Source organism: Mesitornis unicolor, unplaced genomic scaffold (assembly GCF_000695765.1).
Source record: "Mesitornis unicolor isolate BGI_N332 unplaced genomic scaffold, ASM69576v1 scaffold51289, whole genome shotgun sequence".
In the NCBI taxonomy this organism is placed as follows: domain Eukaryota; kingdom Metazoa; phylum Chordata; class Aves; order Mesitornithiformes; family Mesitornithidae; genus Mesitornis; species Mesitornis unicolor.
The window spans coordinates 71,446-86,637 of NW_010206317.1; the positions used below are offsets into that span (position 1 = coordinate 71,446).

At 44.3% G+C, this 15,192-nt stretch overlaps 1 protein-coding gene across 1 annotated transcript in view; it reads left to right on the forward strand.

Moving 5' to 3' along the window:
- SLC15A2 (solute carrier family 15 (oligopeptide transporter), member 2) overlaps positions 1 to 10,968 on the forward strand; it is a 39,170-nt gene extending 28,202 nt beyond the window's left edge. The window contains exons 17-22 of the mRNA XM_010191687.1: positions 2,238 to 2,284; positions 4,754 to 4,864; positions 6,240 to 6,336; positions 8,746 to 8,892; positions 9,939 to 10,043; positions 10,792 to 10,968. Coding sequence (XP_010189989.1) covers positions 2,238 to 2,284; positions 4,754 to 4,864; positions 6,240 to 6,336; positions 8,746 to 8,892; positions 9,939 to 10,043; positions 10,792 to 10,968 — 684 coding nt within the window. The remainder of the gene's footprint in view (positions 1 to 2,237; positions 2,285 to 4,753; positions 4,865 to 6,239; positions 6,337 to 8,745; positions 8,893 to 9,938; positions 10,044 to 10,791) is intronic.
- Positions 10,969 to 15,192: the final 4,224 nt, after the last annotated feature.

Here is a 15,192-nt window from a genome sequence, read left to right on the forward strand (position 1 = left end):
TTGCAAGTGTTTAGTGAAAATGCACAGAAGGCCCATTTGTTTTGCTGAACAAAATAAATGATTAAGCTCATTTCAGGCTCTGCAGCAGAGCCGGCTGCATTTGGACTTTTGTGTATTGCTGCAACAATCAGAGAGAGGCATATGGCATGTATAAGGCTGGATTCTGCTATCTTTTACATGCAGCTGTATCCCAAGAAGCTCTGTTGAAATGTATGGTATTGCATACTGTGGCAGGTGTGTATGTATGTGTGTAAATGCCATCAGAATCTGTCCTCATGCTAAAATACCAGTTCTCTTTGCAGTTCCTCAGCCTCCTACCTTGCAGCATTCAATGTTGTATAGTAGAAATCACATAACTGTTTTTAAAAATGAGGAGTTTTCAGAACTTATTTTTTCCTAATGTTGGGGTTTTTTTTTCTGCTTTATGGTTTAGAGACTAGGGCTTGTTATCACACAGTGTTGTTAAGTTTCCCTGTGACTCTGATGACTGTGTGCTGTAACTTTAAGAAATGGATACTCGTACAGTGATCTTCACATAGTCCTTAAGAAGACAAAGCCTGCAACAGGATGAAGCAAAGCAGCCTCTGAGTTCAGTACCTCTCTGCTGCCCTAGCTCTCTAGCCTGTGCTCAGATTAATGCTTGCCCTGGCACTGGCAGGCTTTCATGTGCTGGGGTGATGCTATTGTGCTGTCATTCTCAGCTGTAGATGAGGGAGGTGTGGAAGGCAGTGTGGTAAGTGATGCTCACTTTTGCAACATTGCAACACAAGGAAGGCAATGCCAGCATCACTGCAATGTTGCAGGGCTTGCCCTGGAGTAGTCATGGGCCACGCCAGCCTTCCTCACTGCTGGGTTTGGCCCTCTCACTCAGGTGGGGGTGTTTTCCTGGAATGAGCCAGCTGGAATTGGTTTCTTTTCCTTTGTGGGCTGTTGAATAGGCAGGAAATAAATTTGAGAGGTCTGGGATCATCAATGAAAGTGAGTAATAATTTGGCTGGCCTGTCTGCAATAGACTAGAGTGTTAATCCTTGTGTGTCTCCCATGGAAAAAAATAATGAAGTTGTTTATTATTTATTGCTCTGACATTAATTATTCACTGTGGCTATTTATTATTTAGAGCATACATTATTTGTGGATCACCATATCACACTGAAGTACAATAGATATTTTATGGGTATAATGAAATTCTGGATCCCTGGTCTCAGAAGCTCAGGGTTTAACATCAGGAAGAAAGTGCAGAGAAAGGGCTAAAAATTTTTGAGAGAGGGCCGGTTTCTGAAGGTAGACACAGTTCTTTTTTCCTTGCCTGGCTTCTGTCTGTGGGCAGTGCAAATTGAAATTACCCTGCCAGCTTAAGTGGACATGGCACAAATGTGAATTTCTCCCAGCAAGAACCTTGCTCTGTATTCTTTTTGTGTGACATACAATCTTCAGAGCAGGGCTGTATCTTTACTGTCTTTCTTCAGCACTGTGCACCAAACAGCCTGTCCTTGAATGAATGTAGACCGTATTAACTATTGAGCTGATGCTCGAGCTGTGATCTCCAGGAGAGGCACTATCTCCCCAGTGTGCCCAACCAAGTGGCCATTTCAGGGATGTGTGTACAGAGCCGGTGAGCGCAAACAAGCTCGGTGCATCTTGGTATCTCCTGCTCTCTCCCTGCACCATACAACAGTTTAATCTCTTCAGTACTGAGGGTCAGGGAAAATATGAGTGATACCTGATGATCAGAATAGTAACCTAGCAGTTCCTCTTTGCTTTAGGCTTCTGTGAAGTCTATGAGTATGCCAAGAACCACAGTCTGAAAGTTAGGCCGTTGCAGGTTGTGTAAGAGTAAGGCACCCATGTTTAATTGTAATTAATCATTGAAAGAGCCTAATGTGGATGATGCTCTCTTGCTATCTTCAGATCAAGACAAATACTTTTTTGGAAGGCGTTACATGCCTCAGTAGAAGGGTGACTGCTGAAACTCTGTAGCCTTTGTTACGCAGGAGATGAGGAAAAAAAGGTATGATCTCATCTTAAGCCCTTGGTGGAGCTGAAATTTTTCCATTGGCTTCATTGTATCAGGACTTGACTTCTGTGGCCTGATGTAAAGCTTATGTTAGAGTCCAGTTGATTTTCATGGGCTTTGCAACACATGTGTAACTCCACAGATACTAGTATTTTCTGCTACATATTGTTTATAAGGCAGATTAATAATTAAGTTTGATTTTTCTTTCCCCCCCCCTCTTTAGATTATGGACTTGGAAGCAAAACCAGAAAATGGTTTGGCAGCTGTTAGGTAGGAATGGCTTTTTTTTTAGGATTTGGAGGTGGTGGGGTGGGGGAAACTGCTTTTTTCTAGTGCAAACTGTATGTAACATAACCCAGATGTTCTCAGGCTGGAATCTAGTCCATGCTTCTCATGCAAGACTCAGATGTCAGCTGTGTGTCACCTCCCACACTTGCCATACAGAGCTAAGTGTTATTGCTGCTTAGTGCCTAAGATAATCTGGGCTGAGATGGCAACATAAAAGATCTCCTCCCTTGGAAAAGTGGTAAATTCATCTCCCACCTCTTTGGGAAAGAAAGGGAAGAAGCAATCTGGAAAGGAGCCGTTGCCATTTGTCCTCTCCAAACTGGCCAACCCATGACATTCATTTATTTCATCTAACTTCATGCACAAATGCGTACTAAATTGGATACAGCGGCAGTTTTACATCCTCGTAAACAATTCAGCTGGGCTTTGGGCTCTGCTTAAGCAGCTGGTCTACTTTCCAAATTTGAGCTAGTCCATGAACAGTACTGTGCTGGTCAGCGCAGAGATGCCATCTCACTGATGTCACTCTTACCTTCAACGCCACATCACCAGACCTATGTGAGGCTGCTGAGATGCAGAAGAAGAAGCAGATTAGCAAAAAAAACCCCAATGGGATTCCAGCTGGAGTTTCTGAAGGATTTGGGCAAGCTGAAATTTAAAAACCAACCAAACGTGCTACCAAACAACCTGGATAGGGAGGGACCTGGATAGGCTGAATCAATGGGCTGAGACCAACTGTATGAGCTTCAACAAGGCCAAGTGCCAGGTCCTGCACTTTGGGCTCAATAACCCCATGCAGGGCTACAGGCTTGGGGATGAGTGGCTGGAGCTGCCAGGCAGAAAAGGACCTGGAGGTGTTGGTGGACAGCAGGATGACCATGAGCCAGCAATGTGCCCTTGTGGCCAAGAAGGCCAATGGCATCCTGGGGTGTATCAGAAGGGGTGGTTGTAGGTCAGAGAGGTTCTCCTTCCCCTCTACTCTGCCCTGGTGAGACCACATCTGGAATATTGTGTCCAGTTCTGGGCCCCTCAGTTCAAGAAGGACAGGGAATTGTTTGAAAGAGTCCAGTGCAGAGCCACAGAGATGATTGAGGGAGTGGAGCATCTCCTGATGAGGAGCAGCTGAGGGAGCTGGGTCTCTTTAGCTTGGAGAAGAGGAGACTGAGTGGAGACCTCATTCATGTTTATAAATTTGTAAAGGCCCGGTGTCAGGAGGATGGAGCCAGGCGCTTCTCAGTGACAGCCAGTGACAGGACAAGGGGCAATGGGTGCAAGCTGGAGCATAGGAGGCTCAATCTGAACATGAGGAAAAACTTTCTCACGGTGAGGGTGACAGAGCACTGGCCCAGGCTGCCCAGAGAGGTTGTGGAGTCTCCTTCTCTGGAGACATTCAAAACCTGCCTGGACGTGTTCCTGTGTGACCTGGTCTGGGTGATCCTGCTCTGGCAAGGGGTTTGGACTGGATAATCTTTTAAGGTCCCTTCCAACTCCTGATATTCTGTGATTCTGTGAAACAAACAAATCCCAAGCAACTTTAGATAATATGAAACGATGACCAACTCCCTTATCTGAAATCCTCTCTGTCAGTAGCAGGAGAGCAGACTCTTCATAGCCCTGCATGTATGAAAGCTTCTACTGACTCAACACCACCTTGGAGACTTGATTAACACTTGCAGTCAAAATGGTTTATATTTTCTTGTGAACATTTCTGACAGATTCCCAAAATGTTCCCTTCAAAAATTTGTGAAGAGGTTTCACTAGGAAAAAAATATTTTTCCAATAAGAAGTTACTTTTGTTAAGCACTTGACTGTCTTCAGAGATTTCACCCCCATTTTAAGAACTGAAACCCAAAATATTTTAAAACATAGATCAAATTAAAAGGGTTGGTTTAACTAACAATTTTTGAGTTGTCAAAAGAAAACTGGCTTTTGTGTATAAAAAATCATATAAACATTGGGTGAAAAAAAAACAAAACCTGAACATTCACATGAAAATTTTGGTTTTGATGAAAATATCTTATTTTGCCAGGAAACTCTTTCCAAAAATTCAAACTGCTTGGAAAGTGTGCCAGCATGGCACACACCCTCATCAGGACACCCAACTTCATAGTTTCCTGGGGTGGGCTGGGGCTCTGTCCTCTCAAACAGCCACGGAACAAACTTTGAAGGTCCCTGAGAAGAGATTGCCTGGAAGCCCTAACCCACAAAAAATGAGGGTCACTTCTCCCAGGAGAGAGAGAGTAAGAGAGTAATATTACACAGCAGGGAAAACTAATCTTATATGGAAAAGCTGGGCAATGAATCAGGCAAATATTTTGGTAACTTGCAGGAGAGGCTGTCAAAACGTTATGGAGGTTCAGAATGCTTTGAGAGAGAGAGTGCACTTCTGAAATGTCTGATATGCTTCTCCTGCCCTGTCTGATAGCCCAATGAAACATCCTTTCTTTGCAGATTCATTAATGGTTTAAGCCAAGATGTCAACCTCACCATTGATGGCAAACGGTTCATTGCTGTTCAGAAAAACTACAGCGCTTCTGAGTATTCTCTGCTAGAGAGGGACAAGTAAGTTTCCCTGGCCTTGCTGAAGGTCCTTGCTGAGGCCTGTCCTTGGATGCAACGGGACTTTTCTCGGGTGAACAGCAAAACCTTCATTGCTGTTACCTTGGCATTTGGTTGTGGGGGCAGATGTTTGTAAAAAAAGCAGAGTTGTCAGCTCTGTGGAGAGCAGGTGCTCTTGGTCACTCATGCGTGTGCAGAAGCACCAGGCATTCAGTCCACAAAATGTCCAAGCCAAAAGACAGCAAATCAGTATCTCTGTGTGTAGTATGCAGTTGAGTTGATTCAGCCTCCAAAGAGTGTCTGGGATAGCTCCCTTCCTGTGACTGTTACTGCTTTGGTAAGATAAAATCAGCAGGGACAAAGCTTGGAAAATTTATTCCCATGACGTGAGTAAAGTGACATCGTAATTTAGGCCATAATCTGAGTTTTTCTCAGAGTCAGTTCAGGGGAATTTTGGAAACCCAAAAAGCCCTTTGAAGCACTGAACTTACTCTCAGCTTTTTTCATATTATGTGGGGACCTGGAGGGAAGAGACTGGCCATTCCTGTGCATCTGTCAGCAGAGTGAGGTGGGACAGCATGAAGTCCACAGTGAAGTCCATGCTGCTGTTTGGTGCCTGCTCTGTTTTGATATTCTCTTAGACCCAGGCTCTTACTGTTAAGGTGCTCTCAGGGAAAGGCCAATTCATATTCCACGTTACAAAGCATTGGTATGTGAGCTGGTAACATCAAGTAACATTACATGGCTTTGCAGGCTGGGGCTCCATATGGCCATGGTTTGACAGCACTGGAGTTGGCTCTTGTAGGGTATTTCTGGCATTTGCAATGTTTCAAAACAAGCTTCATGGCTTTTCTCTGTATCTGTTCCATCCAAAATATTTATTGCTGCAATTTAGTAGGATGCAGCAGCCATTGTGGCAATGCTGCTGAGCCTCTGTGCCATTCTGCACATCCAAAAATCAGAACAAATTTGAAGGCTAATTTGTTCTGTTGAAAGGAAACAAAGTGTCTTGCGAGTGGATATCTTTGATTTCCTGAAGGCTGCTTCAGCCTGCCTAACTTGTCTGGCCCACAGTTCCTGAAGGAATGGAGACACATTTGGAAGGAAAATAAACTTGATTGGAAAAAGAAAATCCGTGCTAGGAAAAAGCAGAAAACATTTTAAAATGTTAGCAATAGCCCGGGTCATTAGGTGAACTCCAGTCAGGGCCTAAGTGTTTCTGGAAAGAAAAGATGGCAGGAACCCTAATGATCATCTGACTGCAACTTTACATCATACGTCCTCCCTCCTCCATTGTAGGGGCATGTTTGTAGCTCTGCTTTGTGATCTTTGTCTGTGGGGCTAACTGGGAAATATTGTACTTCATCATTGTATCTAGATATAACAATGGAAAATGCATAACTGAAATGGGAGAATTCACCTTGGAGCTGGGGCTGCTCGACTTTGGCGCATCGTACACCGTTGTGATAACTAACGTAAGTGTCCCTGTGATGGTAGCAAGCTCCTGTTCTAGTATCTGGCAGTGCTTTTGTTCTTACCTTTGTGAATCTCACTTGCTTTCTCCACCCTGCAAGACCTGGGCAGTAGCCATCTGAAGGCAGTCCATTCTACAAGGGCTGGTAAAAGGTTTTGGCACCTACATAGGTGAGGTCGGTGGGTACTCATTCCACCTTATGCTGTGATCTTGTCAGATCTCATGAGTTAAACAAGAAGTAAGATCTTTTCTTGATGGAAATCCTCCATGAAAAGTCATGTGATCCATGGTTTGTGCTGATTTCATGCCATCCTTTTTCAGTTATCATTGACCCAGCACACTGCAAAGAGCTATTACAATCTGCCAAGAGCTGAGTGCTTGTGGTCTTCAAAATACTGTAGCTGGACGTACTTCAAACCTGGAAAACTCTGCAGAAACAGTCTGCTGTATCCTCACATGTAACTTACTGATCTAAAGGCTGATCTTCCAAGACTAATGAATTATGCATAGGGGGAAGAGGGACAGTGTTGAGGGAGGAGGTTGGTGAGATTGTGCATCTGTTTTTTCTCCTCTCACTGTCTGTGCAGCTCATTTGAAGCCTAGTGTAAAGTCAAGGCATGGTTTTCTGAACAACCTAGTCCTGATGCTGAGAGGGTGGATTCCTTTTTCTGCCTGCCAGCCTCTTAGGCACACTGCTCCAACCCTGCTCCAGCTGGCAGGAGCCACAGAGATGAACATGATCAGCTTAGTTCCCATTTTAACCTTTCCACTGCACAGGCACATAGACAAACCAGGTCTGACAGGGCACACTGCTAAGCTGTCCTCTGGGACTCTGACTACTGTGTTGTGATGAGCAGAGCAAAGTGCTGTCAGCTACTCCCTGGCAGAAACATCTCCCTGTTGGACAATTAATGGGAGCTGTTCATGTCTGCAGAGTCCAAATATGCAGGGGAGGAAATATAGCTGCAAAGCACCTGGCATTTTTTTAAACTCCAGTAGCTGGAGTGGGATGCACAGTCCTGAAGAGAAGAGGCAGATGCTGCCATCTGTGACTGCAGAGATTTTTGTACATAAAACACATACACATTTGAAGTGATGTTGGCCAGACTCTTCCTCCATGGCTACAAGCCTCTTTCCCCAGATGAGAAACTGAGTAGAGAAGTTGCATGAAGAGTATTACACTAGGAATATTGCTCCAGAGCCTCTGGTAACATAACTGAATCAGGGCCAGTTGAGGTAGATGTGGCACATGTCACTGAGAGCAAGGATTCCAGTTTGGAGTCCCATCTACAGAAGTCCCTGCTGTAGCCATGGCTGCTCGGGGGTGGCTCTGTGCTGCAGCCCTTCTGAACCCTGTGCTAGTATTTTAATCTTTTTGACCCTCTGTTTTCCCATCTCTCTCCCTGTGGTTTCCTTTTTCTGCAGAGAGTTAGTTTGCTCCAGGCCAAGATAATTTTTAATTATTGCTGTGATTTGTAGTGAACCCTGCTCCTCTGCCAGGAGTTCTATAGAGAAGAACCAAGACAGTAATATATTAATCTGCTAATGTGGCTGAACTGTGATACTTAAATCATGGATATGCTGCCTTCCTCCAGCCTTCCTCAGTGTGCAGTTATAGTATGGTGCTTGTGACACTTCTTTATGGGCTGAAGAGCAATGCATAGCTCTCATGCCTTTTAGCCTGCTGAAATATAGTCTCTTGATTTGCCTCCCTGCATGGTGATTAAGGGCATCTCGTAAGCATCCCTTGTATTTTTCCAAGTACTCTCCTCAAACACAGGGTTTTCTGCCTGAAGTCATTTCAGCCTAGTATTTCCTGGCTACTAGACAAATCTCTGTCTGCCTCTGTGCAAGAGAGTCAGTATTAATTACACCTGGGAAAGCAAACAAAAGGAATTAGGAATACAGCTACCATAACTATCTGAATATGTCTGATATGGGGCAGGTTCTGCTACTCTTGGTATTGGTGAATTGGATTTGTTTGGGTGTCACTGTTATCATAGGGAAGTTGTACAGTGCTGATGAAATGGGAGCAGTGGCCACATGGATGCAATGAGAGTTTATCCTCTTGTCCTCTTCTGGCCTTGGTGACAGCAGCAGGTTACAGGCTCTGCACAAGTACAACACAGGCTTTTCCCAACCCCACTACAGAGGCAATTTTTCATTTGCAATAACTCCTGCAACTCTTGTAGCACATGAATGAGCTGGGATGCTTCCATCCTGTCGCCTCTGCCCTGCGCCATAGGAGTCAGCCTATTCCCAACAGGCTTGGAAATGGCAGGAGTCAGATCCAGAGCTTTGCTTCCACCTTTACTTAAAACTTCATTTTGGTAAATTTGCTGTTGGAATCAAAGCTAAGAAGGATCTGATCTTTGAGCAGCTAATCAATGTACCTTTTTTGTCCTGCTAGGTTTCTGGAGGTGCTGTTAAGACATGGAAGTCAGAAGACATCAAAGCCAACAATGTCCATATGGCTTGGCAGTTACCACAATACTTATTAATATCTGCTGGGGAGGTGATGTTCTCCATTACAGGTCTGGCCTTCTCCTATTCTCAGGTACTCCACTTAAAGATAAGGGCTTACAATTAGACTTTAGGATTTATTCCTGCATCTGCTATTGACTTGTAATATGTCCTTTGGCATGACACTTACTGACAATGTTATCTGTCCTTCAGCTAAAAGTGAGATTATAACACCACTCGCTAGGTGCCCTCAAACTAAATTAGTTCATACTGAAGATGCCTGCTCTCACTTATACTCAGGAAACTCCTTCTCTGGTAAAACTGAGAACTTAGAGCAGAATTGAACAGAAGCGTATTTTAATGTGAAAGCTCTGAATACTGTAATATCAGTTTTTTCTCCCAGTGCAATATTTTGTGGTACATATTTTCCAGTGATAAAAAGGCAAATGTGTCTCAAGGACTACAGAGTGGTATAGAGATGGAACCTGCTTTAAGCTGAGAGATTGAAGGGGTCTAAGCCTACCCAAGTCTCTAACAAGGGAGCAAAGGGTAACGAGTGTACAGGGGATGATTTGATTGTGGTATACTGTGGTGTCTGAGGAGAAGGTTTATGAGAAGAGAGGACTGAGACATTTGCAAGATCAAAAAGCTAAAACTACTCAAACTTAATCCCTTGAGTAAAGTGCAGATGTTATTAATGGGAGCAATTAATACAGTGGGACAATCTGTCATGAGATGTGGAAAATTTGTCATCAGCAGGAGCCTTAACATCAAGATCCAGTCTCTTTTCTGAAGGTGTACAGCCACATGGCACCAGACTCCAAGCTGCAGGGCTGCTTGTGTGGCTCCCTGGGCTTCCTGATCTTACAGTTTCAGATGATGTATGTTGGGAATGATCAGGATCCAGCTCTGCAACAACAGCATCTCCTCCTTCTTCACGTGTCCTCCTGGAGGACAAGTTTCAAAAGCTCCTTGTATGCAGCTGTTGAGATAACCACAGAGAGAAACTGCTCTGCACAGAGGAAACTCCACCATCTCCTCCTAGGCTGAGCCTGGGAACATCTACACTGAGCGAGACGTCACAAGGGTGAACCAGGGCAGAAGGCATGGTACCCACTGATCAGGCCCTTCTCTTTTCAGTCTCCAGCCAGCATGAAGTCGGTGCTGCAGGCAGCCTGGCTGCTCACAGTGGCTGTTGGGAATACCCTTGTGCTCGTTGTTGCCCAAGCTGCACCAATGGCACAGGTATGGTTTGGCTGTTAAAGCAGAGGTAATACTTTGAAACTGGTGAATGGTGCTTCTGTACATCCATGTCCTGGAGGCACAGCTTCTCTGCATAGCCCCAGGATCCGGTAGTGGAGTGATGGCAGCTGAGCACTGAGCTGCCATAATGTTGCTGGGACAAGCAGGCTACATTTGAGCCTGGAGCCTTGACATGATGCCAGTCATGCGTTGCAATTGCTTCCCAAAAGCAGCTTGCCTTCATCTAGCTAGCCCGGTGGGCAGGCAGCCTCCTCAAGTGTCTGGCTTGGGAATCCTTCAGGGCCACCTGCCTGTGGCATCCCTGAGATGTTGGGCTTGCATGGGGAGGTTGTTTAATTCAGGCCATCAGTGTTCTGGTTGTGCCAGATGAAGGCACTGAGGTGTGAACTGGGACTTATTTCTGGCTAACATGAAACTGCCTCTCCCAAAGACATCTTGTGGGCAAAAAGCCCAGGCAGGTGTGTTCCAGTCAGGACAGATTTGTAAGAAAAGATTTAATGAAACTAGCCCAATCTAACTCGTTTGTTTCAAGGTATATGACATACTCATAATTATGTTATCTGTAATTGAGTCCAGAAAGCAGGATGAGAGTGTTTCTATCTTGTGAGCTGTCTTGGAAGCCAAAAAGTAATTTTCACCCAGCTCTTTCAAAAGCACTTGAAAGTGCAAACAAATCCTCTGGACTTAGAGTCTGGGGTCTCCTGACCTGCTGTTCTTTTTTCTTTTCTAGTGGGCTGAATTTGTCTTGTTCACTGTTCTCCTCTTTGCTGTGTGCATTGTTTTCTCCATCATGGGATATTTCTATGTCAGTGTGGATCCAGAGGACCTAGAAGAAAAGGAAGAGAAGAGAGAGACCCCAAGCAGAGGAAACATGATTAGTCTTGTTACTCAGAAAACAAAGCTCTAACACATCATGGGTTGGGATTTTTTTTTTTAACTCTGTAGATGGGAGGGTAAAAGAAGGGTGGGGACAATGTTATTTTATTTTATAGCATTGCAGTCTTTATTACTCAAAATGTAGCTACCTTCTAAATGGGACCAAATAGCCCTCTATAAAAACAGTGGGGGTCCTGAAATCAGAGCAAAACTCCCTGGGAAAGCTCCTCTGGTATTAAAAGCCCTTATAAGTAAATATGGTATAATTTAAAACCTGCCCATCTTTTTAACCATGGAATGCTTTCCTATGATTTTGTTTTAAACATATATTTAGGGCAGCAGGGAGGAAGGGTGGAAGGAATGCCGTATGACAGCAAAATTCTGAGATGTTGGGAGAAAAGAATGAAAACCTAGTATATGAATTAGGGAAGAATAGATGTTACTGACAGAAATTTTTTTAATGCTATTATCAAGGACTGGAAGTGTTACACAAAATCCCAAAGGATTTCATCATGCAACAATCCTTATGAGTATTTCATCCCATTATTGCATGTTATGAGTGGTCCTGATTGATGATTTTTGCCTCCAGGCTCAGAAGTAATAACAGAGAATTAAATTCTGCAGGCTAAATTATTCCCAAAACACTACTGGAGAAGATATGCATGCTACCAGCTCTCTGATACCCATTTTTTCCTAGAAGTTTTTAGCAACTGATGGTGTTCTTTGATTAGACATGATTAGAGAATTGGTTTATGCTTTCTTATTTCAGAAATCCAGGCAGTTATTCGCTATCTTCCTATATATTAAGCCTTTATTGGGCATTTCCTTTTACAGCACCTGCCACTGCAAGTTAGGATATGGCTGATTTCTTATCTCATGCTTCAGTTATTCCCCACTGGGAGACACATTGCAGCAGTTTCTATTAAATTCCAGGCATCCTGCAGTGAATTAACAAGGATGCACTTTATCATTTTTTCAGTCTACAAGAGGAGACCATGGCATAGGAGATTTTTTGTTTTCCTCCATATGTTTGTCTCTCTACCAAACTTTGGATATAGCTATTTTATCAGAATTGTGATATAATTGTCTGATTTTCCTCGCTTGCGTGAAGCTGTGATTTCATGTTCTGCATAGAAGTAATTCAAGCATTGCTGATCTAGTAAAACTCCTGTGAGAGTCCCTGCCTTCCTTGGTCACTCCAAGGCCATAGTTGTAGCAGGTATGGCCTAATTTACAACAAGGTTGTCAATAGCATCTTCAGGTTCACAGAGAATAGATTTGAAATGATGCTTTTCTCTTCCATCTTGGCATTGGCCGTAGGTGGTTGCTGATGCTTTGATTCAGGAGGTCATGAAATGCATATTTAATTTATTTCCTATTCAGGACAGTGCTAAGGAGTACACTTAGCTTGACATCTCTGCCACTTTACTGTGCCACCTTATGTGTGGGGGTCTTCTTGAGTGAGGCTCAGAAAACCCCACTTTTTGGTTTATAACTGGAAGGCTCACAGCCTCAGATCGTTTCCTTTTCTTCCTGTCCTAAATGGTCATGAACCTCCACCGCTAGATCTGCACAAGCTTCTGCCTACTGTGAAATAGCACCTGGGTCTGGGACCAGAGAGGAACCATGGTCTCAGATAAATGACAACAGGCTGCGAGTGTGCACACAGAAACACTTAATGTGGTTTGGTCGATGCAGAGCCATTTATTAAGCTGTGGTTGCTGGATCTGGGCAGCTGAACCCTGTGACACAGCAGGGAATGAAGGGCATTGAAAGCCATCTATTAGGTCAGCCAACCTGATCCTCAGAAGCCAAGTGAGGATTATTCCCTCTCCTCCTTTCTGGTGTTGTTCTCCTGCCGTGATTCTTTGTGTGGGTTCTTTCTCCTCCAGGCATTGTTGTTTTCCTAATCCTGTTTTGTGATACGCTGCGAATCAGCTCAGAGACTGCTGAATCATTCTGCCATGATGCTGTTTGACTGGCTTCCAATTTGAAGCACTAATAGAAAGCATTTCTTCCTCCCCCCTGCAAACAAAACAAAAGTCCCCAGACTGAAGGAATGGACAGGCTCCAGTAGCACTGAACAGTTACAATTTAGAATTATTGGAGCATTTAATTTTTTTATACGCCTTGAATTTGGAAGTGTGGTGGGGTTTGAGGGCATGTGTGGTGAAGAGACAATTGAAAATTATTGGAGCACTTTCCTTGGGAAGCACTTGGTACATCGCAGCTCGAAGGGGCATGAGGAAAAGGAAGGTGTCCAGAAGACATTATCTTTAAGACTACATATGCTGAAGAACCTCTTGATTTTTACGTTTTATTTACTTGCTTGTGGCACTACCGGAAGCTGTCACACACTCTGAGCTTAATTTAAAGGAATCATTCCAAACTCATAAAAGATACATTTAGGATGTCATCTGTATCTGCTTTTTAGACTTCTGATGCCAAATTGCCCCCTTCCAATCATCTCCATGTTCCAAACTATCACCATAATGCCAGGGGGGAAAATATTGCAATTCACAGTTGGGAAGGTTATGAACAGGAAGGCAATGCTATAAATAAAGTGCTAACATGAGGCTGGGGGCTGCTCCTGCAGCCCCTCCGAGGAATTGCTTGCCTGAGGGAGTATAAGGCTCTGTTCGCATTCCTCTTCCAGCTGACGCATGTACTTCTTCCCACGGGCTCATCATCACCTGTTGGAAGCTTTGTCCCCCTCTGATCTGCCTGCCTGGTTGCTGGTATGATCCTTCCCTGCCGTTTCAGCTGCAGTCGTAAAGCTTTGCAAATTGGACGCATTTATTTGAAATGCACCAGCAGTTTGGAGGGATTTCCACTGGGCATGCTGACAAGCAGCCATGAGCAGGCTGGGGGCTGTAATGAAGAGCTGCCCCTGCTGCAGCTGGAGAAGGTGGCAGAATAGCGCATTCAGCACAGCACTTCTCCAATTTTAGAGCCATGACTCCATCCTCAGAACCATTTCATCGCTTTTAAATGGACTCAAAGATTTAGGACCTGATTCTGTGGAGTACTGAGGTCTCTGTGTTTTTTTTTTTCCAGCTCAGAGATGGGGCCACGCACAGCTCTTAACACCCAATTTTAGAACAACACTCCTTATTTCTCCTGAGTCTTTAATTTAAGATCAGAGGCAGAAACCAAAATAGTGATAGTTTATATAAAGCTATGTGAACCTCTGTAGAGAAATAGCAGCCTGCTGCCTGTCCAGCTTTGCCTGTTACTGAAGGGAGTCTCAGCTGTTGGAGTTTGCCCTGTAGCAGATTAGGGAAAGCTCAGGCCAGCTGTTTTGGAGGCTGACCTACAGAAATTATCATCTCCAGCTAAGGAACAGTAATGAGCTGGTGGGGATCTGTAGGTATGTTGCTGCACAAGCCTTCAGGGAGATTGCAGGAGTTTGGCTTCACTGTGGAATTATGTGTATTTATCTGTTTTTCTGAAGGATGCTTTCTGATAGTCTTTTTTGTGCAGCAAATTTCCCTTCAGTTGCACTGGCTGTTTTTCAATACATTTTTGCCCTTATCAGGTAGTAAGTGTGGCCAGTGTTATTTCCAGCTTTACATGAGATAAGCATAAAAATGAGATTTCAAACTCAGCAAAACAGCTTCTTGGCTGTGGGTTCTTTAAATTTACCTCTTCTTTCTGAGGCAGTCGAATACCTTTAGGTAGCAAGCTGCTCTGTGCAGCTCAAGGGGCTTGCATCTCTCTTTTTTAAACTCTCCATTTCGCCACAGCCCCACAATTCCAGAAGATGAGCCCTGAAAGGGCTGCATGGGACTGGCTTGGATGCAGCTGGTGCGTGCTATCAGTGCTGGCTGGGAGGCAGGAACCTGGCCAGGTGCAGCAGCTCGTTCCTCTCTGGAGACCCAAATGGGACTGGGCAAGAGCTTGCCCTGGTGGAAGATGCAGTTTTCCTAAGCAGTGAGGTGGACATGAATTTTGTTGTGAAAGCAAAATGTGAGTGAGTGAAAGGGAAAGTTTTCCCTGGCCTTGGCTTTGGCCTGAGGCGCTGTGGAAGGAGGCTGGAGACTGACAGGCAGGGAGGAAAGAGGGGACTATTTGGACAAATCCTTCCCAACTCCTCAATGAACAGCTGAAATTCCTCGCATCAAAGTAATTGGAGAGAAAATGAGATGGGAGAAGTGGAAAGCTCAGATGATTAAATAGTGGGTGACTTCAGACCTTTCCGAAAGCATTCACCTAACTGGTGCTGAAGAGCCATCGGGGCAGTTGGTCACCTGTG